Here is a 27,318-nt window from a genome sequence, read left to right as displayed (position 1 = left end):
TCTACATGGTGAATAGCATTTCAAGGTAAACGTATTTTGTCTCGTGGATTACATTTTATTTTGACGTATCACAAGTTTAAAAAAAGAAATGCTAAAACACAAGCCTTCATGAACAATTCTACTCAACTGGGGGGAAAATGAAGCGGAATAAATGTAAGAGAAGCTTTGTTTGGGATGATAATCCCACTCAAAGCAGTTAATCATTGTCCATTTTGCACTTGGGTGAGATAGTAAATGTAGGAGGCGAGTGAATAGAGCTTGAATAGATCCGTCAGTTGAAGCTACGATATGATCTTAAGGACGAGGTACATACACTGCTCTTACAATACAACTTGTCTGTACTGCATTTCAGCCCAGTGTGTTCTAGCAGAGGCATTGGCTATATTTAGAGGGCATGTATTGAGGCTTGTCTTACAAGTGTTTAGCGGATTGAGAATCACAAAGTGAGGGGGAAAATCCATCAAAGCAGCAAAGATCTGCTGCCTCAGCGGGACGCGTGTGTGAACTGAAACAAAAACTCGTGCTGACGTTGCTCAGCGACAAGAGCTTTAAGAATCCCAGATGAAGACGCGGCGTTTGATTAAAGTGGAGAAGATCCCTCCGAAAAAAAAGAAGAGAAACGTGGGAATGAAAACACTGCTGGCAGCAACGACAATGTGGCAGACTGAGCAGGACTTTGTCATGACAGCAGCCTCATCAGCTCCTCACGTCGTTGCTTTGAGAAGAAATGAATGCGTAGTGTAAATATTATTGGGAGCCGTGACTATCTGACGGCGCAGATGTTGCCGTTGCTTCACTTCACAAGTGGGGAGGCAGATTTTTTTTTTTGATGACACCATTGTTTCAGCAGCATTTCACACAACTGATTTAATAACAAAGCAATATTCACTGCATAATCCCCCCCCCCTTCCCCCGGAAATGTTTACTGGCAGGGAACAAAGTCCTCTGGAACATTGTTCAGTGTGCTGTTAACAAGCTGCAGTACAATGATCTCCACGCAGTGATCGGGGGCAGACAGAGCTACTTCTTCAATAAGAACTAAGAACTTTAGTTGACCCCTGCGCATCACTAGCCAACTAAAAGTTTGGCTTTTTAGTTTTACACTTGGCTGTTTTGATGTATATGACGTACATTTTTGCAAAGATGTGATTTTTTATTTACATTTTTTTAATTGTGTAGGTTTAACCAGAGCTCATATAATAAATCTAAAATAAAAAATTCCCCATTGACACCCATTAAAACCTTTTGATCTGACGGCCATCACGGCGTAGAACCATGCGTTCTATTACATCAGATGTTTGTCTGTCCTATTGTGGCACACACACACACATACATGTGTTTTTGCTGGTTTCCTGCACTAAAGGACTGAAGTTGCTAAAAAGATTGAACTCAGTGAAAGTGGAAAATAATATTAATATGTCATGCTAGCAGATCAGTTTTGCCCTTTAAGGAGATCAGAGCACAGTTTTTTAAAAGTGAGGCACAATAGCTTAATATTCATCATGCAGGGACATTTTGATAATATGTGACACATACAAACATCAGGTTCTTAAAAAAGGTGTCTTATGTTACATTCCCCTTTTGAGGAAACTAATTAATTTCCTCGTGAATTATTTTGATGGTGTTTTCCTCACATTAGATCTTGTCTTGTTTTGTGGCCGCTTCAATCTCTCAGGCCGGCATGTTGTTCTTTTTTGCATACTTCTGTACTAAAGGCAAGGACGTACGCTGTAAAGCTGGATGAAGTTAACTTAACAAGGAGCAACAAAACGCTGTCAAGTTCAAGACCAGAAATGACCATTTTCATCACCAATAAGGAAGTTCATTAGTGACTCTTCAGGAAAACACATCTAGCAAAGCCATCCCCATTAAATTGATATTCAGAAATGAAACATGGCAGTTAGATATGTGCTGACTGTCACTCTGTATTCAAAATGTTGCCTATTACTGGTTTTAAAGGCAGTATTACAGTTAAGTGATGTCATCTTACTAAACCTACCAGACTGTTCTAGCCGCTCTATTTGCCTTGTGATTATAAGCACATTACTGATGATTATTTATCAAAAAGATTTTGTGAAAGCACCAATCGTCAACCCAACAATATTGGTGCAATATGGATATTGAGGTATTTGGTCACGATATTTGATTCCCGCCCCTTATCAGGAGTCACCAAATGGGGTGACCATGGTCACATTGCAGCTGCTGAACATCAGCATGTTAGCATCGTCACTATATGTAAACATCCTACCGTGGCTGTAGACTCGTAAGCTGCCAGTGTGCTTATCTGAACTACTTGTCAGATGGTGGATTTTCTTATTTCCAGTCCTATTTCTGTCACTTCTCATGTGTATGTAGGAAATTTAGGTTTAGAAGTGTGCTTTAAGAAATTATAATAGGAGTGTTTAATGATTCATAATTAAGAAATCATAATTAGAAGTGTTTTAGAATTCATAATTAGAAGATTCATAATTATAGGTGTGTTTTAGAATTTATAGTTAGAAATGTTTCTTGGTAGAATTTGTAGTATTTTTAGAGGTGGAGAATAATATGATAGCAAGTACTTGGGAAGTGCCATCTATGCTTGTAAAACTTGTGAAGTTTTTGCCAAAAGTTGCAAATCCTTATCTTTATATAGTATGTTTAAGAGTAGCGAAGGGACAGACAGGGATTTTCAGACAGGCAATTACAGTGGACGCCGAAGGAACAGCACCCGATCCAGGGTCCTGGCAGACTGATGCCGAGGAGGAGTCTGCTGGGTTTAGCGAATAGGAACTAAGACGGACAATATGGGAGGGGTTTTCAAACTGTGAAGAGGAAGTGCGGGGAAAAGATTCGCTCTCTTGCTCCTGTTTCAAGGTGGTGGCTGGTCTGCTCCCAGGCTGGGACGTGGGTAAATGCTTTTCTGCGTAGAATATATATCTATAGATACTGTAAATAATGTACTTCACTTTGCAATTGTTTTAGCTTCTGTAGTATTAAATGCTTTTGTTTATAATTGAAACCGGCTGACTTTTTGGAAAGGCTGGGTCAAAGTCTGGTCTCTCCCACAGTTTAAGAGGCTCTTGAACTCAACATGTACAACCGAGTCCGAGTCCCTCTCGGTACAGCGACCGCCAGCGTTTGGGGATAGTCTCGCAGTGTAGCCGTTAGGAACAACTACAAACACTTTTGATTCCTGGCATGGTCACACAACACAGTGCTAACTACATCTGTTTGAGCATAAACTCACTTTAAGTCAAAGGATTGCTGTCGATCCACTTTCTGACAATCAATTCATACTTTCAGCACAAATGAAAAGTAAACCTAGAGAGCCTTGAATCCCAAAACACTGACTGTTGATACCTTTCCCCGACATGTCCATATCCACCCCAACATTAAAGCCATTATGTGTCGTGATATTATATGACATGTCTCTGTTGGCACGAGCTTTTTGGTTGCTTTGTGTCATTTTCAGCTTCTTTAAGTGAGAACACTTTCAGATTGCAGACATGGTTATTATGTGTGCTCTGTACTTTCATACTGAGCAAATACCTCGACGAACCAAAGCCTGTATTTATAGGGGGTCAGGATCTCATTAAAACTCTCAAACTCACAACTTTAGGAAATGAGGCTTTGGAGTGGCGCTGTAACACACCTGAATAGAGCAGAGCAAGGACAGCTTTGAGTCAGAGAGAAGAGAGAACATAAGAGGTCCGTTGGCTACATTGTAATAGTACAACACTGGAATAACTTAAAAAGTGTTGAAAGGAACCTCTACCTCGCCGCTTCTGAGCTGAGTGGAAGCTGACCTAACACGGAGATCTGCATTTGAAATTACATTTATAGCAATAAATCAAAAAGAAATTAAAGAAATGTACCAAAGACAAAAGACAACCACATGAAAGGTTACCGCCGTATAGTTAGAAAATGTCCAATTAGTGTGAAATGAGATGCTTTCCACAGGGCTCATGGATTCAGCTTGGTGCGTACATGTAGCTAAGTTCTAGCAGGGCTGCCTTCAACGTTCCTACCGGAAATGGCACTTGAAATATAATCCCTGGTTTACAGAGGAGAATGAAAGTGCCTCCTGAGGAATTAAGACGAAATCTCACACAGCGGGTATCCGTCAGCCTTCACGATTAAAACCAGAGCCGAAAGGTGCTGCGCTCGCTCACTCCTGTGAAAAGGAGACGGGGCTCATCTTAAGTATTCCCCGCATGATGTTAGCCCGCGACTCAGCATGCGCAGCAGGCACAAGTGCCTCTTATAAAGCAAAAAAATAAAATATTATGTCCAGTGCTCCACAGCTCTATAAATATGGAAGGGTGCTGGTGTGGAGTGAGAGAGCGGGCAACGACACTAGAATGACAATCCATGCTGACAGAGGGGGGACTCGTCAACACACTGATTCAATGCCACAGCAACGTGGACGACAACGATGAAAACAAAGCTTTGGATCATGTGTGTGAAGCCACGAGCTGACTTCTGAGTGTACGAAGCAGGATGTACGATGAAGAAAACACAACTTGTGCTACTGAATCAAATCACACAATAAAGCGTGGGATCTCTCTCTGTGTGTCCGTTTATCCGCCCCGCTCTAGTGTCGAGGTTGGTGCAATATTAATAAACAAAGCATGAACAAGTAATAACGCCCTGTGCAGCAGCAGGGGCGGGGCTTTAGGGCTCTGATCTCACTAGGGCGGCCCCCTCTGTGTCGATTCGTCGGGTAATAGGTAATTTGGTTTTCTTTGGCTGATTAGTCAATTTAAACGTTTTTTTTCATGCTGAATGACTTTTCTCCAAGAAACCTGAGGGCACATCTCTGGTAGACACGAGATTTGAAGTGGAGCTTTTGTGTGATCCTTTATGGAGGAACTAGTTTTACAGATCTGTCGATTGACTCAACCAATTGATTAGTAGACAAAATTGTATGAATGTTAGTCGACTAAGGATTTCTTTGGTTGAGGACGGCTCTAGTTCAAATCAAACTCTTCTTCACTTCCAGGTTTTTCAGCAAGCCAATGAGTTTCCTAACGAGCAGAGCACTCTTACAAGTAAAAGAGGAGAACAATGCACTGGATGTGATAACCATCGATGTTAATATGAAGGTATTAAGCCCAATTCTTTGAGACTGAAGCCATATATATATATATATATATATATAGCTCACTAGATCATAAAAGATATTTGGACACATTTCCATATTCTCAGATGTCGTCCTTCATAATAATTGTAACATGCTAATGCTGCATCATAGATATTTGCTAAATATTGGTACAATCAAAGCGTGGGTGTTGTAAGTTCGCGAACAAACGACGATTGTCTGAGCTTCAGAGGCTGAGGACAGAGTGATCGTTGTCATGGCAATAACTGCTACTGCTGGCACACTGTGCAAATAATCAACCCAGAAAAATGCTTTTGCCCTTTTGAGAAAGATAAACCTGAATGTCAGCAGTTGTGATAATATTATATAATATAAATATATATCTGATACAAGAAAAAAGTTTTGTGCAAGATACAAAAGAGGGTAAAATGGAAAGGACAGCCTCCAAAGAGAAGAGAGGACAGCCTCCAGAGAGAAGAGAGGACAGCCTCCAAAGAGAAGAGAGGACAGCCTCCAGAGAGAAGAGAGGACAGCCTCCAGAGAGAAGAGAGGACAGCCTCCAAAGAGAAGAGAGGACAGCCTCCAGAGAGAAGAGAGGACAGCCTCCAGAGAGAAGAGAGGACAGCCTCCAGAGAGAAGAGAGGACAGCCTCCAAAGAGAAGAGAAGACAGCCTCCAAAGAGAAGAGAGGACAGCCTCCAAAGAGAAGAGAAGACAGCCTCCAAAGAGAAGAGATGACAGCCTCCAAAGAGAAAAGAAGACAGCCTCCAAAGAGAAGAGAGGACAGCCTCCAAAGAGAAGAGAGGACAGCCTCCAAAGAGAAGAGAAGACAGCCTCCAAAGAGAAGAGATGACAGCCTCCAAAGAGAAAAGAAGACAGCCTCCAAAGAGAAGAGAGGACAGCCTCCAGGAGATGAGTGAGGACCAACAGATGGTACCTATTGCCCTGCATCTCCTCCTCATACTGTGTCAGTGGAACATCTTCTCTAATCAGACCATTGACTTTGACATTAAGAAGTATTGAACAAAGGAAGCGGAAGTAAGCGTATTTCCTATGGCATAATGATAATATATAATAATATAAAAAAGATAAATAGAATGTATATTTTTTAACTGTTTTCTCTGCTGAATCAGACTTCTTGGATTTATCCTTTAAACAGACCCTTCTGACTGCTTTTCTATGAAATAGCGTCTTAGGCTTCCCCCCCGCCAACAATTGATAACATATATCTCGGGAGTGTGTGCTCCAAGGTAGCTTTAACAGAGTAGCAGTGGGGGGCGGGGCTTAGTGAAGGGTCAATGAGTCACACCTGCACTACGAAAGGTCAAAATGTGTGCCGTAAAAATGTCCATTTGTTGGCAGTACAGTGCCTCATGCACAAACATATAAAGTGACCATCAACTGTCTTTACCACCAAGAGAAACAACATGGTGGTCTCGTTGCTTGGCGGCTCATCTTCCCCCTCTCTTGAACATTGTCATCTGATTCTTCTTTAGGCAGCCCTATCATGTGTGTGCTTTTTCACTTCTTCCTTCCTAGCAAACAATCCCAGATGGAATGAATGACATTGGCGTTACTTCAGCTCAAAGTGTGTGTTGTGATAAAGGCCTAAAAACTTACACTTACGCCCCCTATTCTGACATGAATGAAATATTCCACAGGACAAAGCCAATGAGACAAAGCCATCGCTCTTCTGGCGGCATGAATTCATTCTGTCGTTCTATTGGTTCCCACACAGGCCCTATGTGCTGCCGTTGGCATGTTTCCATCTAGCCATCCTTAAACTACAGGAGGACCCTCGAGTAATGGCGCCTGCAATTCTTCCTGCGGTGGGGGTGAATTATCACCCACATATTTAAATCACACCCAGCTCGCCTAGCAAAATAAATCCTGGGCTTCATTTTAAGGCAATGTGGAGAATTTCAGTATTAAACGCATTATTAGTAGGATTTAATAACACCCCTAGTGGTGAGTAGAAGTGTTACAATAATAAATATGTTAGTCACAATATGTTTCCATATGGAATGTATTATAGGTTTACAATATTCTTACTTATAGAGGATATTATATGTTACAGTATATTAACTCATTGAATGTATTAAATCATAGAAGTATAGTCACTGTAGGTATTAAAACACTAAGAATAGTCTTGAGGGTCAGATAGGGATTCTGAGTGAGGTGTCAGACATGCAGCAGCAAATGGAGGCGACCTCATCGATGGAGGATGGGGCCAGTGGGACGGTCAAATGCCAAGCTGACCAGCAGGACAGAGAGGAGGAGTTCAAGATGTTTTGCGAGGAGCCAAGATGTTTTGCTAAGGGATCGATAATGGGAGGGGGCAGAATTCAAATGAAGCCAATCAATAATCGCCACGGAGGGTCATTCACATGTTTTATGACAGTATCGGACACTTTCCGACTCTCAGGGGACACAAAAGACAATGTTTTAGGGAGTTTACCTCAGATCACTGCAGCTCTCATTTTCAGCTAACTGGCCGCGCCGGACTGTGAGGAGATGCGTGTATGTGGTCTCTGCTCTCGAGAACATTACTATTGATAGTTAATTCAGTTTGTAAGTGAACTTTGTGTAGTACATTAAATATTGTTTTAATTTTGGACCGGGTCTAGCTCATTCTTCTGATGCGCGTGCGCAGTAAGAAGCTCGCAGCAGAAGAGTACCTGCGGCCTGCAAGCTCCTTCATCCTTTGTTCTAATCCTAACAGCACCCTTTGTTATGTAAGCTGAAGTGCAAATACATTTAACATGAACCTTATCCACACATTTAGACAACATGATGATCATTATACTGCAAGGTCCACATCCAGTTAGGCATGATTATACACCTGCTAAGCAATAATGAGCATGAAATGCTCCTGCAGGCCTGGAGGCTGCAGGCTCCTGCAGGCCTGGAGGGAGGCCATTCACTCCCTCTTGACATTGTGCTTTCTCCCATTTGACAAGCTTGTACTTTCGGTTGCTTTAGAAGTAACACTGGAGTCCGTTAAATGTGCTGACATATGGAAGTGAAGAGAGGCTCTTGGGCATCTTCAGCAAAACACAAAAAAGTAGAAAGAGTCACTACCTGACCTGCCTCCTCCTACTCACACATGCACAGAAGTTGTCCACTGAGGAGCACAGTAGCTCCGTCTCTGCATATTTTATGACGGAGATGAAAACTGTTGAGTAGAAACACCAACAACAGCGACTTAAGAACTGCACGGAGCAGATCTAATTGCCTGCTTAGACAGTCTCGTTTGTATGCAGCGGGCTTTGGAGAATATCACCGTGTACCTGGAAGCTCTGAAATTTCAAAAGTGCTGTGTGTGTGTGTGTGTGTGTGTGTGTTAGTTGAATGCATTAGGAGGCAAATCCTTGTACTTTCAAATACAAACCTGATACAACGATTATAATGAGTGTGCAGGGATTCTTTTTTGCTCTCTGGTATCATATTCTGCATTCTTTTAGTCGAAATAAGGAAAATGTATCTGAATTATTACGAGGAGACCTTCTCTGCTTTGTTTCTGAGTGTGGAGCAGATCTGTCAGTGGGTCAGCTAAAATAACATGCTCACGAGCAAATCATATGATATTAACTCGCACGATATAAGTCACCCGGGGCAGCTGTGAGCGAGAACCTAAGTGTAGGGAGAGGTAAAGAACGGCACCTGCGTGTATAGAACCAAGCTGGTGAACGGAACCGAGCATGTAGAGGACACAGCAAGGTAGAGAACCTTGGCTGGAAACCTATGGAGGCTCTGGGCCTCTTGTGATTGGTCACACGTCCCCAAACAGATTTTTGTGCATTCGCTTTCTTCAGAAAACGTGGTTTGTCATAAACATGAGAAACTGACTCATGATACTGGTGACTTATTGGAATTTCATTCAGTCAATGGGGCCGGATCTAATCAGCTCTATGCCAACACATTCACTTCTATGTAGGCTACGATCTATGAGTAGACAACGTCAAGGGCCAGTTATTTAGAACTTAACCTTTGGTGATATTCTCCAAAATTGTGGATTTCGATATCTGTTATAATGTTATGAAGCCACCTGGTTGTTATTGTGTTAATAATGAATTAATACAATAAACACAGCCTCCAGTACATCGGCACACCCTGAGACACATTTGATGAGTCCACTTCTGACAATATTGTTTGTCACAAATATTTCATATTCTATAAAATCACTTTGCACATACTATAATAATATACTACTACAATACAATAATACTATAATATAATATTAAAATACTACAATACTTGAATATAATATAATAAAACAATACTACATAAGGATAGTGAGTCAAGTTCTTTAGGCCAATGTTCAGATATGCAGTGCAGTCATCTGTAGACATAAAATAATGAGCAACTAGGAGAGCGTTCTCTGAACTGGAGTCTGTTCAGTTGCTTGGGATCATGTTTTTATTATATATACATCATGAATTTAATAAGATACCATATGAACAGTTGTTCGAGGATACATTGCAGGGTGTGAACAACAGCTTGATCTCCTTAAAACGATTGTAGAACTCAAGCCTTGAAGAGACCAGTTATTATGCAGGAAAAGATACACAAACTAACTTGTACTGAATCATTTTCTCTCTCCATTAGTACTACCAGGCAGGATTTTACAAGTTGTCATGGCTTGGTAAACAGTAGAATTATGTCATTCACATTGCAAAGTAATCCCTTGGAATGTGTGCTGGCAAATATTTGATTGGCCAACGTAGCACGTTGCCAGATGACATTACAACAGGACTCTACTTCATTTTTTGTTAGAACCCTTGCTGTGCCAACGATGACATCTCATTAAAATGGATGAGGAGGTTTTTGACTTTTTTTTTGCGGGACGTGGCACTAGTGTCTGAACACGGCCTTGGACCTTTCGAGTGTTTCATCCCTTTGGTATAAAGCCTCACAGACTGGCTGAGAAGGTAAACATCGCTGTGTTGTTTTGCAGTTCTCTGAAACTGTGTTTCAGGGTTTCAGGGCAGTGAAGTTTTAAATATTCCAACAACGTTTGGAGCTGCCAACGGTGCCAAGTGACGCATTTCTGTGTGGGCCTTTGGGGTATTCGCTCTTTGTTCTCCTCTTCCATTATTGATAAAAGGGTTTGCATGAATGTTGTTTTTTTTCTCCTCTCTCTTTTTCTATGATTTGAACTCTCATAGCTGAGCCATGGTGGGTGCAGGTGGGCAGTAACACAGTGAAGGTCACACAGAAAGAATGAAGAAAAGTGCTTCCTCTAAAACTAGAATCCAAAATGTCCCAAGAGCCATGTTGAGTTTCCACCAGTCATGAATGCAACGTAATTAAAATGGATGGTTGCTCGAACACATACATTGGAGGGCGTCTGTGATGAAACACACAGCTGAATACCTCCTCGTTTGTGCTCCTGTGTTGCAGCTTAACAAGTACAATCCTTCCTGACAGTTTGGAGAAGAACTCTGTGGTGCTTCTTTTTTTTTGTTGCTAATAATAAGGTGTATTCCTCCACAGCGACTAACACCACAGACTTGTTTTTAATTGGGCTAAGAATAAAGCATCTGTGCATCCAAGTAGAAGGAAGTGAATTGAGGTCTGAGGTCAACTGAAAATGTCCAGAAATGACATTTTGAAAATGTTGCTGCCTTCTTTTTCTCGTGTTTATCATAATGGGATAAAGTTTCTCTCTATTCCTATCGTTCACTACTCAATCTCCTTTCTCACCAATTGGCCTCTGAACGGCACAACAATTTCTAAGTCACTTAGTGTGCAATAAGAACGCCATTCTTTCTTCTTGCGTGTCATTTTACATCACATGTACATGCTGGTAGCTCCCATAACTTTTGCAAAATTCTTAGTTTGTTGTTCTTTTATTACTGGACCCAAATAGCATATGACAGAATGCATTCATCAACATCGGTAAATGAAGCGATGGGATTGGGTTGTTAAGTGTAGCGGACTTTGAGATGACCACCGCCCACGGCCGACCAACCAGACAGACCTGCCTGAGGCTACTCCACTACCCAGCATGCTCCTGGCTGTCTGGTGTCTGGTCGCAGAAAAATAATATGGATGAAATAAGACCTCAGGTGAACTGCTGAGCCCACATTTTCACAGAGACCTGGATCCATCCTGGCGATCCGGATCAAGCTGCAGACTCCGGTGGGACGAGAGGAGGAGGACTCTGTGTCTACATCACGATGCTTGGTGCTCAAACTCAGTCAAAGTTGGTGGACAATGTTTCCCTGATGTCAAATTCCATTGTTAAGATGTCAGCCGTCTTTTCTGGCCAGAGAATTGTTGTTGTTGCTGCTGTTTACATTCCTCATGATGCAAATGCAAACAATGCTTCGGTGCTTCCTTTCGGTGCCTGAGCCGATTGAAATACTTTTTTTACACGACTCTGATGACTCCGTCCTGGCAGCAGGTAACGATAGCCTCGGTCCTCCGCTCCTCACTCATAGTATTATTACAACCGGACGAGCTGTGCGCGCTTAGAAACAAACCCCTCCATCATTCTGGCGAAGCTTCGGCCATGATTTATAAAAATAAAAATAAAAAAAAAACGAGATCTGTCAAACGGCAGGCAGGCTAATGACTTCCTCCATCGACATCCGGGTACTTAGTGCTGCTGCTCATAACAAGCACAACATCCACAGGCACGCGAAACCTTCTTCTTCTTTGAGGTGTAGTGGCGGTTGGCAAACGATGAATTGGCGCATTACCGCCACCAACTGGTAAAATAAAATAAGTCATGAGACGTGTCGTATTTTGCCAGAGAAGGCAAATATGCTCATATTTCTGCAAAAGAATTGCTTAAGTTTGAAGCTGTAGTGGGTGTACAGAGTGTGTGTGTTTTGTATTTATTTATATTTATAGTATACTTTAAACAGTTAATATATCGTTAAATTTGAAGAAAGGTTTTTGCCTTGGCAATAAAAAAAGCCGTTCTTTAATGTCGTCAATTGTCGTTTTGTGCTTCTTTTTTTTTAAAGTATCGGTTCAGCCACCGTTTAGGCACCGGTATCGTTTTAAAAGTATCGTTTTAGCACCGGTATCGGAAAAAACCCAAGTGATACCCATCCCTAATCCTCAGTGTCCTGCAAAGAGGATTTCTTTTCTAATAAAGCCTCGTATTGTTTCACTGTATTATTGATAACTTTTGTAACAAGTTGAAAATGTCTCAGGGTCCTCGGGAGTTTTCCGAAAGGGCATCCGTGATGTTGTCAATGATTAAACCTGCGTGGTGGCATTCAGTGACTCGCCGTGGTTTCCTGATTACCACAGAGCTGTGAGAGATAACCAGATGTTGATGAAAGATGTGAGCCGCTGGGCCATGATCTCAACGCTGCTGCAGGTCCAACACCTCATACCTCCACTTCATGCCTCCATGTTTATATTGGAACGCATTCACCCTCACAACGATTCATTATTGAGCCTTTGAATACATCTTCAATGATGCTGCCGGGCAAAGAAACAGAACTATGAATTAGACATAAGGGTTCTATGAGGCAGTAGCCTATGTCAATTTAAATCACCATATTGTGGTGTTCTTCATTAGGCGTGAATGTCAATACTGTTATTTGATTGGCATAATATCTGCATGGATATGTACTCAAAATGTATTGTTAGATTGTTTAATTCAAAAGACGCATGCTCTGAATCATGGAGTAGAGTAAGAAGTGCCGAGGTTGCAGGACTCACTTGCTGTAGGTTTTGAAAATCTGGTGAAAAGTTAAAGCAATCACCAAATCTGGACCCATGGACGAACGGTCACTAACATTAATGTTTGATGAAATCATAATCAGGTTTATTTCACTTTTAAAAAACAGCAACACGTCTCTTTAAATATAATTACTTAAAATGAAGCTCTCTTGAAGTGGTCTTGGCTCCAGCTGAACCGGACTGGCATGTGGGATGGCTGATTGAGTGAGACTGTGGTGAGTGGACCTCAGGCCCTCTCGGGCGGTCCGGGGGCATGATCCCCCGGAAGGTGATTTTGTACAATTTAATGTTAAATGCATCAATCTGGAGCAGAATTAAGAGGCTAGATCTGTGAAAAACCTTGTGCTCTTGCAAACAATTTAGTGGTGTAGTAAACAGTTCAGTCATAAACACGTTGGTCAAACCCCTGACATACTGAGGACAGTCCGCCGGGAGCAGGGGGCCGTGGACTTGGGCCTTCACTCCCTTCGAGAGCCCCCCCCCCCCAGGAAGTGACAAGGTCCTGGTGAGGGCTGTTGTAAAGCTCAAGGCCAGAGCAGCGAGCCACCTTCACCCCCATGAAGGCCATCTAGCCACTTTCTCGAGTCGTCCGTCTCCCTCATCTCACAGAACCAGAAATGCTTCTATCCGTTAATCAACACAGCTGTCTACACAGGCGGCACGACAGGAGCTGTATTGATTACAAATAATGAAGCGCGTTTTAATGCCTAACGTCTATTTTCTTTCCGTTTTACGTGCGTAGCTGCGCTGATTGCGTGGTGGGCTCTGAGCGCTGCCAAAACACAGGTGACCTGCAATCAACGTCCGGCCGAAACGCGTCAGTGTAGACACGGACGCATGATTGAAGCTGCTGCTCGCTCCTTGTCTCCTGTGTAGACGAGGTGTTCACTTCTTATACCACCAGAAACTGTTTTATCCTCTTTTGAAATATATCATTGTGCTATATTTCCTTACACAAAATGTGAGGAGAATTCTAATTTCTGACGGGTGACTTTGCAATTATGCTGCTGTTTCGGTGTAAAAAGGAATCATTTTAAGCCTTGGTCCATCTTTCTATTTTAGTTTTTCATAAAATCAATGGTTTGAAAAGGCAGCACTAAACCGTGTTTGATGGGGTAAAACAATCATCTGAACTATAGTTTCTGTCTGTCTGGTGCTGACATGGAGCGCTGCTTTTTGACGTGATGTGTAATCCGTGACAGAGCGTAGATCTATGGGACACAACGACTCACCGCGGGTGTTGCTGGAGAGACGTTTGCGTTGGCTGGTGGAGGTGTTGTGCGGGAGCAGAGTGTTCTGCTGGTGGTTGCTGTCGATGGGACTCGTGGCGATGATGTTGTCCTTGTACTTGTTCATCAGGGCCAGCTTGGTGTTGTCGCTCACTGCGGACGAGTGGGATTATAGTTACAAACACCAGGAAATAAGAGCTCGGAGAAGGTAGGCACAAACTAAAAAGCTTTCTCTCTGGAACGAGAAAGCAGGCACTTGGAAAAGACACTAAATAAAAACACTAAATAATTGTGCTGTTCTTGGCTGGATGTTGAAGGTTTTAAAACCACAGTGTAGCAAGGATTAAGTGTAGTAATGCTGAAGGAAACACACCCAGCATGTTGTTTTCTGAGGGGAGAATTAAAGAGTGAGAAAAGCTGCCTTGAAATTAAAACCCATTAAGGGAAAACACTGAACACATCCTCAGAGGAGGCGATAATCTCTTTTGGTAAATAATAATAGTTAAAGTTCCAGGGAAACAATAACAAACACAATATATTATAAAACACCATTTCTGTAATAAAAGCAGTACTTTGGTTCAGACTGAAATATCTATAACACAATTAGATGGATTCTGATGAAATTACCCCCACAGGATGATACTTAAGACTTAAGTTTAGAGAGGTTCAATCCTTTACTGTTCATTTAATTAACACATTTGCACTCAGAATGAGAAAGTGTCTTCTGCGAAAAAAACTGCTAAAAGTCAAATAAAAATCACAAAAAGCCACAAAAAGAGTACCGGGCAGGTTTAACTAATCTTCCGTCTGGCATAAAGACATTAAAGCAGCAGGATGTAAATTCATGTGGTATTAAATGGTTGTCAACTAATCTGCTCTTGTCATATTTGGTGGTTTTATGTTTGTCGATACGTTAACGTTACTGTTATATCCCGAGTGGAAAGGAGTTTAAAAAAAGCCTTTTTTATTAAGTTTTATGTGTGAAGCAGTATAAGTTAAGACACACACAATTCACTCTAATCAAACCCTGACACTTTACAACACAAGAGAGGTTTACATTGTCAGTTTTATTCCCAAGGACGTTAAGAGCATTTCACGAACTGTTTCACAGGGTTTTATAGGGCCGACGTAAATGTTAGCTCACATCGCCTACACTTCATGTTACAACTGGGTTCGTATTTCTTTTATACCTCCACAGTTGGACGCTCTTGGATGTTTTTGTGATCCCCTGGCTGTTTTCTCTGGCGACGCCATGGAGTCCACATCGATGGATTTGAGTCAAAACTACTGGATGGATTGCCGTGCAACGTGGTCCACACTTTGGAACGGGAGTGTTATGATGCTAACAAGGTAAACTAAGCTAATGAACATGGTAAACATTACACTTTCTTAGCACTGTCATTGTGAGCATGTTAGCATGTTGATGCTAGCAGCCCAGAAGGGACAAACCAAATAGAGCGGAGTGGTATTCGGGCGGTTGCAATCTACAACCTCACCGCTAGATGGCAGTGAATCCTACACTCTGCTCCTTTAATAGGGACATAACACTATTGTTTCCACTTGTTTATGTATTCAAAACTATTCCGTTATTCTAAAAAGAAAGGTCAAGGGCAGGCAAAAGAAATACTGACTGAAATGTTTGTTATTTTAGTCCTGATTTCCGATGCTTTTTTTCCTGAGCAACCTCTGTCTTGTTCAATATTCCATGCATGCCCTGCTGCCTGCATTTCCTATTTATCTCGGCCCTCTCATAAACCATCTTTAATGCATAATGCACAGTGTTACGCCTCTCCATCACCTCTGGGGTCGCGCTGTTCGGATTTCATAAGAACACCGCGTGCGAGTGCCTCCACCGTGACCGATCTCTTGATGAATCCGAGCAGTGAATGCGCCGCTAATTGGAGTTAAGGGGGGAGGGGGGGGGGGGGGGGTTACTTCATAAAACCCGCTCCACTTCATGCAATCGTCCTCGCAGGAGAGGTGCTCAACCCAAACGTCCGCTGATTATGAAAAATAGATCTTCCAGGAGGAGTTGTTGGGTGAACCGTAAGCCTTTTGATTATTCCAAGTGTGAGGAGTAAACTCTTGGAGAGAATACCTGCAGTTCCATATTTATGTCTGGTGGACTGTCTGCATCAGTAACAGCTCATGTTCCTGCTGTACAAGGGCCTCATTTCTATTTGCTGTCCCATTTTGTTGTGTTGGGAGCCTTTGTGTTTGTGAGCCTAAAATTATCCATCATTTGGTCTACGTTTGGTCTGCGTTAATGTTGACGATTACTTCACACCTATATGAGAAAATAATACATGGTATTTAAATAAAAATCCAATTACCTCTCTTTGTTTTCACACTGATTATCTAAATTATTCCAACTGTGTTGATGTAATTACACTGTTCCCTGCTCAGGAAACTATTTGTATATCGCCATGTTTCCCCCTATACCAGCTAAAGTAACCTTTTTGATGCAGGATGATAAATAAGGCTTTTAATATGATGAGTGAAAGCTGAGGTTGCTGTTGGGAATATGTTGGCGAAACGTTTCCTACATTTACACATCCAGCAGACATGCAGCGACGTTAGCGCTCATTCCGAGTCCTGTTTCTGGCCAAACTGAAAGATGCTAAAACACTCTGTAGTGCTGAGTGGAACTGCAGTCAGATGAAAATTCTCTGAGGGTTCACATCCGTCACATAACACACAGTTGTTTGAACAATTCTTTAGATTAGTGCAGCTTTAAAGGTTTAAACGGCTCGCCACTCCCTTTGAATCCATTCAGCCCACCACGCCTGTCAGATGACTACGATTGCCTCTCTAGAGCCAGTGTTTGGTTTGTACTACGATAGAAAAACATGGCGGTGCAACACTGAAGAGGACAATCTCTCTATGGAGATATGAAGGGCCCATTGATTCTTAGTTTCAGGTGATTATAAACTAATGAAACATATTATATTCCATTCCTGCAAATAGATCCCAATAATAATAATAATAAAACCCATTTTTAGCTTTACCATTAAACACTAATGTGTTAGCAACATTAGCACTTATTTAGTGCCGTGTTTCCTGGCCCCTTGAGTCAAGTAGACCTCATGACGTTATATGAGCTCATAGCAGGAGAGTCAAAGTGTCTGCTGTGACTACATTCACTGGTTTTGGTCTCCAGCACCTCCTGAGAGACTTTAGCTGCGAAGTGCTCCCCTTTTTGCTGACTTTGTCTCTCTGTGGTCGAGTTATAGTTTTCTTATATTAACTCTTGTATTATTTCTCTCATATTAACTATAATATTAGTTCTAGTTTACTCACCACCAACTCCTGAGGGAAATATCTGGGAATCAGACTTCCTCGCCAGCTAGTTGCTAACTTTGTCCGCGTTGTCTTTAGCCGTGTGGTTCTGGGTTTATGTCGGCTTTATCACTGAAAACAGCGGCCTGCTGCTGCTTCTGTGAGCCTGTCACATTGAGCGACCCCTTCACATTACATCTAGTCCAGCTGATTCAATGTTACCATTAAAAAGTATTGATCAGTGGAGCTTTAAGGCTGTTTGCTTGCTTTTTCTCCCATTTGGTTGACCTGGCTGTTTCCACTTCAGTCAACTCACCAGGTGTGAGGTCCATACTGTTCTTGTCGTTACAACCCTGGAGGGAGTCCAGGGTGCGGGTGACTTGGCTGGCAAACTCCTCGCCGCCATTCATACACTCTCGCTGCAGGTGGTGGCGCAGGTCCGTTATGTCATACTCGTACCTGGCGATGAGGTAAAAAAAATCAATTAGGGTTACATTATCTTGACTGATCTGAATCAGAGTAAACATCACAAGCAGCTAAGATGCTTGACGAAGCAGTACTGATCCGGTAAGCTTTTATAATCTGAAGCATCAAACTGTGTGCTGTGTGCATATCAGCTGCTTTCTAAGTCGTGAATTTCAAACAATTCCAACCTATTGTTGCCAGTGTAAAATGTGAAATTATAAACATTTTTAGGGTTTAACTATTTCAAGATACATCCCCTCCCCCCCATCCATCCACCCAAATCCTACTTGTACCCGTCCAAAATCGGTGTCTCCCGGATGCTGAGGGTACCGCTGGAGTTTGGACCCTGACCCCGAGAGTTCCTCAAGCTCTCCCGAGCCTGGCCTCCCATCAGCACGGAGGGGATGTAGTGGATCTCGTTAGCCGCCTCGGCGCTGGCACTCTTCTGGGGCTGGGGAATGCGGCGGCGCTTACACCAGCGCCTGCGGGTGTAGAGAATCAGGACCAGGCACAGGATGGACAGCAGAAGGGCGATCATCCCGCCCTGAGGGGAGGAGGGTGACATTTGGAGCAGAGACAGAGGAGAAAAAAGGGGGAGAAGAGAGGGGAAAAAACAGAGAGAGAGAGAGAAGAGAGTCAAAGGGGAAATCAGATTGAGAGAATCTTGCCAAGTCGAATACGGATCAAAGTCAAAGCAGTGATGCCAACAGCATAATTTGAAAAAAAAAGGCTACAGATGCAATTTAGTGAATCACACCCACAATGTTTTAAACTGACAACAGCTCTCATGCTACTGTGTGGTTGCTTCACCTTGAGACAAAGTAGCACTTGGCTGATTTCCATGTGGAATGTGAGCAAGGGTCAGCAGCTATAAACCGCTTCCTCATTGAAAGCACAGAGGTCAATTCCCTGACTGTGAAAATTAGGTTCCCGGATTCTTTTAGTTGGACAACTTGGGAGTTGATGTGACAGTACGTTTTGGCATGTGAAAGAAAATGTGGCATTGGAAAAGGGAAACAGGCACTGAAAAAAGGTTCCATTGGAAATAAAATACAGAGATTTCTGATACAATTTTCAATGACGATCTTGATCATTTCGTTTTTTCACGTCACTCTTGTAAAAAAAATAATTATTATATACATTTGTTTCTGTTTCAACTTTCTGTCACTGTTTTAGCGTGGAAGGGGAGGGCATACATACCTCCATGTAGATACCAACATTAAATCAACCATGGCCGGAATAACCGATATTGCTGCTTCATGGTGTGGAAGTCCCGGTTACGGCTGAACCAAAACGCCGTCCTGTCTCATTTCAGAGGAAGTCTGTCCTTCTAACTATGGTGAGTTTGGAAGGTCTATGAACCAACAAAGCACGGCGTATACTCGCCGTAGTGAAGCCGGCGCGAGGCGGGCGCGAGGCGGGCGTGTCAAAGGCGTGACATCATGCGGCTTGAGTGCCGTGTGCAAAGCCTCTTGGTTGTGCGCTTTCGGAACTTTCATTTTTTTAGCTAGAGCTGTTTAGACGCTTTGGCAAAATATTCACTCAAAAAACATTTGAGTGAATATTTTGCAGCTAAATCAAATCCTTTACAGAATATCCAACCTTGGTTTCTTTATAATGCATATGCAATACCTGACTCCTGGCTTGTACAAAGGCAATAGAGTAGTCCATGAGCAGCATCATTTGTTATCAGACCTGTCGGAGAATACAGAACGCCTTTGTGCGTGCTCGTAGCTCACGGGCCATCTGCTGAGGCTCGGCTCATGGTGCTGAGCGATAGCGTGAACAAAAATGAACTCGGTCTGTACTCTCTGATTGATATTTACAATGGACAGTGTCAGTGGTCATTTTACTGTTTGGCTTTGTTTTCTCCTCTAAAATAAGTTGGGCTAATGGGAGTTTGTTCCAAGCCTGTGCGATTGGCTGCCCTGTGGAAATCTGGGAGAAAGAAGTCTGTCTGAGACTTTGAATATCAGCTCATAAACATACTCCAGGAAGCATTGATACCATCTGACTGGGTCAGTCCGCATGGCCGTGTTCGCTTTACTCATCTTCCCTCGGATTTTGATGATTTATGAGCCGGTTTTCGGAGGTCGAGTGATGCGACGGCATCCACACCAGCACCTGTGGGTGTTGGGGGATTGGGGACGCGGGCACACGATGGACAGGTGAAGGGCCTCTGAGCCTGAGGCCTGAGGACAGGTTAGACGGAGGGGGGCAGAGACAGAATCAGACAGAAACCGGAGAGAAAATGAGACAGCGGGAGGGGAGGGAGTCAAAGAGGGAGCGGATGAAGGTGAGAACGGTGTCAGAGAAACATCGGCGAGGAGCGGGATACAGATCAAAGTCAAGGCCAGTCAAACGCACGCAGCCCGTGGAAACACTGGAGAGAGACAGTGACTGTCACTTTGAATACCAGACCATATCTCTGCCATGAATAAAGACAATGATCGCAGATTTCTGGGCAGTTTCATTCTACCGATTCCAAAAAAAAAATCTAATCCTTTTATTTGCATTTTTTAAGTTACTGAAAGGGATGTTTGTGGAGAAAGGCAGGAAAGATAAGGAGAGATAACACGCAGACACGATTGTAAGTTGGACCCGTAACGTTACATGAATCACATCCTCGCGGCTAATCTGATGCTACGCAGCCAGAGACTCCAAATCAGATATGTTGTGCAATTTGGAAAATGTCAAAAAGAGTTATGAAAATGTCAAGGTGACAGCACGAGAAGGATTTTTCTTTTTCTTAAACGAGTCCTCCCTCTCAGTGAGATAAATCACATGCCTCGTTTAAAATTAGAAAAAGATTTGTATAAGTGCTTCCTCCAGCCAGGTGTGTACAGATGTTTCCGTCTGTCCTGTCTGGGCTGCACTCCCGCTCCCTTTTGATTCTGTTTAATTGACTTGAGAGATACAAGGCCAAATAACAATGTTACAAATTGATGCCCAGCAATTGTCTGGCCAGGACAACAGTGGACTAACAAGAGGATAAGTGAAAAGTGATTCAAAAGGAAAAGAAAGAAATCAATTTGAGCTAAACTGTGTGTCAGCTCAGTCAAACCAGCACAGTTTTGGAAAGATAAGCAAAAACGATGAAATGAAAAATGGATTTTAATCAGTTGTTTACATAAAAGAAAATCCCTTTAATGCATTTTTGGAATTCTGAGGCTGAATAAAAATAGGGGGGGGGGGGGGGGGTTCAGTTGCTCATATTCATTTAAATAGGCAAAAGAGAGGCTCATTTGCATAAGTAGTTTGCTTAATTTGCATAACCAAGGACATTAACAAATGACACCGTGACACGGGCCACTTGTGCACTGCATCTGCATGCACAGTGGTCAAAAAGCAGAGCAGAGTCATTTAGTTAGGAATGATTACATTTCCAGCACTTTCAAAGTCACTGATGAAGTCCCCCTATTTACATAAAGCAGTGACTGCACACTCAATACAACAGTTAATGACACCATCATATTTTCCACATTTAAACTAAATTATATTTGTTATTATATGGATTTGCATACATTCACAGGATATGGTCTACAATCAGCTTGAAAGATTGCAAATAAAACAATATGAAGCCTCATTACGTGTGTGACACGTTTTCATTAATCTTCTCCAAAAACACATTTGGTATTTTTTCGTTGTTTACCTTCATAAGGATATGTTTATGTTCATTGTGTCATTTTGGGGGAGCGTCTTTGGAGGGAGGTGCTGCTAGCAACTTTTGCTGGAAAAGAGTTAGTGGGTTTTTTGGGTTGGATATTATTTTTAATCTAGCGTATAGTTTCTCAAGATAACCATGTGCATTTAAGACATCTTAAAAGTGCACTAACCAATATTTTTGGATTAACAAAAGGTCAAATGACTTCATGTAATCTGAAAGGGGTCCCTTGTCGTGACATGTTTTTGCCAGTGTTTCACTGTCTTTAAGCGCATTGTTTGATTCAGCCTCACCAGCTTTATCATTTTCAGCAACAGTCAGCTATTTTCAGCGAAAAAAGCTCAAATAAAAGTGTCTGTATGCTATCTGCCAAGCTCCAAACGGCAGACAGAACACAGTTAGCTATAGCTAGTTAATATAGTGAACAATTAGGCAGCTAAAGAGTCAGATATTTCCCTCAGGCGTTGGTGGGGACCAAAACAGAGCTCGAAGGGGAGTAACTATTAGACTCAAATGTGATGCAAATGAATGCTAATGTTGCTCACATGCTAGCAACATCAACTTCACAAATATGTGTGTAGCTTGTTGGTGAGTTCTACCCCCAAATAGCAAAGAAAAAAGAAAAAAAGATTAACGTAATGCGAAATAAAATAGAGATAAAGTCACATATCCATACAGGCAGTTGATTCTGGGACCACTGTCCCCCTGAGGTAAGGTCACATTCACTCCGATCCAGGCAACGTCCTCCTGTTTCTTTCTTCCTAACATGATGGAGATACAGATATTAATGTCACTGTGTGTCAGCTAACATGCCTAGATGTATATGTGACTCCCCTTTGAACAGTAGTGTGAGGAGAGACTGAAAGCATGCGGCAGCTGGGTCGCAGACATACTTGAGTGAAACACCATGTCACCTGTGTCGACTGTTGTATCGATTAAAGCATCTGTCGTAGACAGTCGAGGGGAAAGCGAGAAGAGGGCGCTGGTGCAATCATCTGTCAGGGCTGTGGGGTAGGGGTGGGGGGGGGGGGGGGGTAATGAAGGGGGAGGGGGTGATTTCCTTGTTTACAAAAATGTTTTGGGGGATTGGGCGTAATAAAGTTAAAACCAGGTGTTAAGTTGCTATTTCATGTTTTTTTTCTTAAAGTGCATGATTTCCCTTTTACTTTTAATTTGCTGTCGCTGTTTGACCTTACGCCAAGTCCCGCCCCTCAGAGGCAGACATCGTGTGGCAGGTGATGTGGTGGTTCACTTTCACACTGTGATCTGAAGATGTTTATCTCTTTTGATAGTCTCTCTAAACATATTGGAGACCCTTCTTCCTGCTGCTTTTTCAGTTTTCCCAAACATTAGATGATATCTCTAAATAGACTGCAGTTAGTGACCGTGTGGGCTCCAAGGTAACTGACAGCTTGGCTTAGCAAAGGCTCAGTTATGACACATTTCTGGGCTAAGATTCATAAGTCACTCTTTAATATATAAAACGTTTATATTCCACTTTTCTCTATTGTTAGAGAAGTGGTCAAATTGAGTTCTTGTCATTTCTAATCTAAAAGAAGAGTAAAGGAATTTTGAAACGTCATAACTGAGCATTTGTAATTATTACAACTGTGTATGTAATGTTAAGCCGTGCCATTGTTTCATTCATCCCTGAGGAAACAAGTCAAAGGTCAAGTACTTCAAATGGCCCTCAATCAAATCTACCCCAGTGACAAATGGAATTAAAACCCATCAAGCTGCATTAGCGCTCATGCGTAGAGGGGGCTAATATAGACCAAATGGAAAAAAGCTGTTTAACGTCAGGCATTACATGGAATCAAAGTGAGGACTAAGTGGGCTGTGTCCTCCTCTAGAGCCAATAAAGCCCAACCACACATCCAAGCATGCCGGCGCTCCAGCCCCGTAATCCACTTACTAACGGATGAGGATGATGCTATAATGGCACGAGTGCTCCTTATGACTTACACTCCTGTCATGTAAGTCCTGAATGGAAGAGAGAAGACGTGGCCTTTCTCAGTCTGACAGAGACCGGCATGGTATTAGAGCCGAGCTATCAATCTGTCACTTAGTCTCTGGATGCGAGGCATGAAGACGCAGGAGGGCGGAAAGATCGAGACCGTCCGACAGCCACGAGAGCAAAAGGAAGTTTCTTGCTTTCAATGCAATAAACTTCATTGTGTAGCCGAAGGGCCGGTGAGCGGATTCAATATTAATGATGGAAATAGACAGATGTTATACACTGAGTCCTCTCACACGATTGGAAAACTCCTGACGCCAGGGTTAATGCCGCCAAAGTATAACATATAATACCTGCAATGAAATGAAACAAAACAACAGACCTTTTGATCCGGAGCTTATTTTGACTTTGAACAGATGTGAAAGTCAAAACCTCCATTTCCCACACGTCACACGAGGACTGGAAATGAGTATTAATGGCACAAATGGTTTGAATCATTTGATTCAATTTGGTGTGCTTCATAAGAGCTAATATAGCATGAAGCCATGATGGTGCGTGTGTGTGTGTGTGTGTGTGTGTGTGTATGTGTGTGTGTGTGTGTGTGTGTGTGTGTGTGTGTGTGGTGGGAAGGCATTAATGTGAAAACCGCACATTTGTCATGTAAACATTTATTCTCTTGGAATTAAATGAAGTCACTCGAGCCGGGTGCTCTAAAGAGCTGAAAAGACATTACAAAATCACTTTTTCTTAATGTAGTGCACCATCAGAGACTAACGCCACGATACGCAGATGTTTCTCATCATATTATACATTAGCAGCTCTCGTATGATGCTGATGGCATACATTTTTGCGTGTAGAAAAGTGAAACAGCCCAGTTAAAATAGCTTTATTCCCTATGTCTAGTCTATGTGTAGTCATGTACCTGGAGGCTGGAACAAGCCTCTACTGCAGCACTAAAGAGAGGCTGCACCGCTGTCGTTCAGAGACGTTCACACGTCCCGGAGGAAAGGTAATGTCCGCCTGTCGGTTGTCTTATTCATAACGATCGTATTTTTCGGAGATCTACAGAGACCTTTAAATGCGTTTCCAGAACTATATTTTCTACACCAGTGTGCCCTGGTTGGATCTGTGGTGGGAGGAAAGGGAAGACTTTTGTCAGTTATCATTTGTCAGGGATGCGAAAATACCACTTTTTGTCAAACCAAAGTACAGGTACTTACATTTGAGTACTTGCCAACACCGAGTACCAATAAGTACTTAATAATGGCATCACATTTCTAACAATACCTTTGTTGCTTTCATTTTATTATTCAAAGTTTGTTTTCCTGATACAGAGCAGGGTTCTCTAAAGTCAAAAATGAATTGTTTCACCGTGTTATCGATGAAACAATGAAAATAAATATTAAAAGTAATAAAAAGGAGAATAACTATAGCGCTGGTCCACCTTAACGATCAGCCCACCTTAATTGCCCCGCAGCCAGAGCGGCCAAGACGGCGAACTCGAGCATTCAAAACATCAGTCCACGAACCAACAAGTGACGTCACGACGACTACGTCCACTTCTTATATAGTCTATGACATGAGTACATGAACACGGCATCGATGCATCCCTCGTCTTTTTGTATGCTTCCTCTGGGGGGCACCAAACTCTGCTCTTTAATCTAAATAGTCTTCCAGATACTCACAGACATTTGTTTTGCATTGTGGCAATAGTAACAAGTAGGGGTGAGATCACGTTGCACAAAAGCCCATTCTGCATCAAACACAGCTGTAATGTCACATACTAGGAAAGGTAGTACATGTAGCTGCCACTCATTGCCTTCCTAGTTCTAAAAGGAAAACATTGGCAACATTTGCATGCATGAGGTGAGCCAGCTATTGGCCACGCTGCCATTAAGGTGTTGGAAGTCACTGATGAAGTGACACCGTGTGTGTCCCGGGTGTAATGAATAAACCAATCAACAGAATGTCCCTGTTAACCTGCGATATCGTGTCCACAAATAGAACAGCTCGGCAGCATATCATCTGAAAAGGTTCGTCTCCCGGCTGCTTTCTCCCTCCTTCACCGGCCGAGAGACGGTTACTGCTACAGGACATACAGTACATGAAGAAAACTGACCAGGTGTTACAGATCAACCATTAAAGAGTTTTTCATATTGAAGTAAGATACTGAGGTACAAAATAATACTACAAATACAAAATAAATACCAGTAATACAATTAAATAAATAAAATAGAATAAAATGAAATGAAATAAAATAAAATTGAAGATTTGATTGGAATAAATGAAAAGGATGGAAAAGAGAAGGTGTCGACAATTACCAAAATTGAATCAGTAAATAAATAAATAAATGTAATGATAACAAAAATAGCTTATGTTACAAATGACCAGTGAGGTCCACAAGGCCTCTGAGGCTCCGGGCTGCAGAATGAATGTTAAAGATCAGTGCTGCTACCAACCAAGTATGCCAAACATTAAAACATGAACATAGTTCATTGTGAGTTATGATGTTTAAATGTAATATACACGGGAGTTCAGTGGATTCTCTGTTTGTGCCACTGGAGGGACTCAGCACCAAATGAAGGCAAAGTAACGTCCTACGCTCACATCGTGTAAACTTTGGATGAATGTGACCATATTTTAAGCCTCATTATTAAAACCATAAAAATAAAAGTGCAAATGTATGTTATTGCATATCTCCACTGTTTTGTATTCAAATGGTATAATGTGAAAAATGTATGTGTCAAAATGTGTAATAAGAAGGATAAGATATTTTGTTTAGTTTTGTACGTGCATGAATCCCAAATGTTGCCGACAGTGTTCAAAGTGACAGCAGCATTATTTCTGCCACAAAGCATTTGTTTGCATTAGTTGCCTGGTATTTTGTGACGCAGTTATCAATAGAGACCTAATTTATTGATATGATAGTTCAATATTGATGCAGCTGTACAAGTTGTGCGACTGTGACAAGTGGCCGCATTAATGTGTACGGTAACAATATGACATCACAGCAAGGTTTACCCGGCTCAGCAAGTTATTACTTTTGTGATTGTTTGAAAGTGGCTAATGGTTAGCTGAGTTAACTCGCTAACGAGAACTCGCTAACGTTACTTTCACCTATTTCATAAGAAGTAAATGACATAATGTGAGTAAATGTGACTACTCGTAACGTGAAGCGTTCTCCCAGCAGCTGGTTGGTGAACATATTTTCTGACTGAGCCAAGCTGACAGAAGGATCAGTATCGGTGGTTGTTTAACATTAATGGTCCTACGCTACTTCACGACAAAGTCTGTCTTTAGCTGTATAGTTGTGATTGAGAGACTTCTAGCAGCAGAAATGAGTTTAAATTTCAGTTTTTAGAGGATCTGCAGAACAAATTTGAACTAGTAGTTCAGAATGCAGCAGCTCAGCTTCTCACTGGTTTTAACGGACACATCACGTCACCTCAATCCTGAGAATCCGTCTCTCTCCATTGGCTCCCTGTTTGTTTCACAATTGGAACGAGTGGTATCCGATACATGCAATAAGCTTGTCTAACATCATGTTCGTATGTTCTTTTCTTATTCAGAATTCTACTCAACTCCTTAAATTGTATTGAATATTGCATTCGATGCCATGATAGTCTGCAGACTCTAAGAGCAGCCACATGTGATACCACATGTATACATCATAAATACCAGTTATGTTTAGTCATTGTCTTATTAATGTTGAATTAAAACTCCTCCGTCATTCAATATAACATGCTGTATTCTATACTCCTGCATGTGTGTATGTATTAATACTCTGCCACGAATGTTTAGCCGATTCAAGCGAATTTCATTCCCAAAGTATCATCTGCATAAATCCCAAACTAATTTCTGCCCTCTCTCAGGTGTGACTAATTCATTTGGTGGCAGTGAAGGAGAGGTGGCAATTTCACTGTTTCTTCAAATGC

General features: G+C 42.1%; 1 protein-coding gene across 1 annotated transcript in view; it reads right to left on the bottom strand.

Annotated features, from left to right (window-relative positions):
* The window catches only part of astn1 (astrotactin 1), a 405,541-nt gene that overhangs the window by 304,955 nt on the left and 73,268 nt on the right, over positions 1–27,318 (bottom strand). Inside the window, exons 3-5 of the mRNA XM_076079850.1 lie at positions 18,050–18,306; positions 17,614–17,756; positions 14,022–14,171 (exon numbers count right to left, since the gene is read on the bottom strand). Of these exons, the coding sequence (XP_075935965.1) occupies positions 14,022–14,171; positions 17,614–17,756; positions 18,050–18,306 (550 nt within the window). The remainder of the gene's footprint in view (positions 1–14,021; positions 14,172–17,613; positions 17,757–18,049; positions 18,307–27,318) is intronic.

The sequence above is a fragment of the Anarhichas minor genome, unplaced genomic scaffold (genome assembly GCF_050575085.1).
Source record: "Anarhichas minor isolate MPS153535 unplaced genomic scaffold, ASM5057508v1 ptg000006l, whole genome shotgun sequence".
NCBI lineage: Eukaryota > Metazoa > Chordata > Actinopteri > Perciformes > Anarhichadidae > Anarhichas > Anarhichas minor.
Note: the sequence above shows the minus strand (reverse complement) of the source record. Positions and strands in the feature narration are given on the sequence as shown.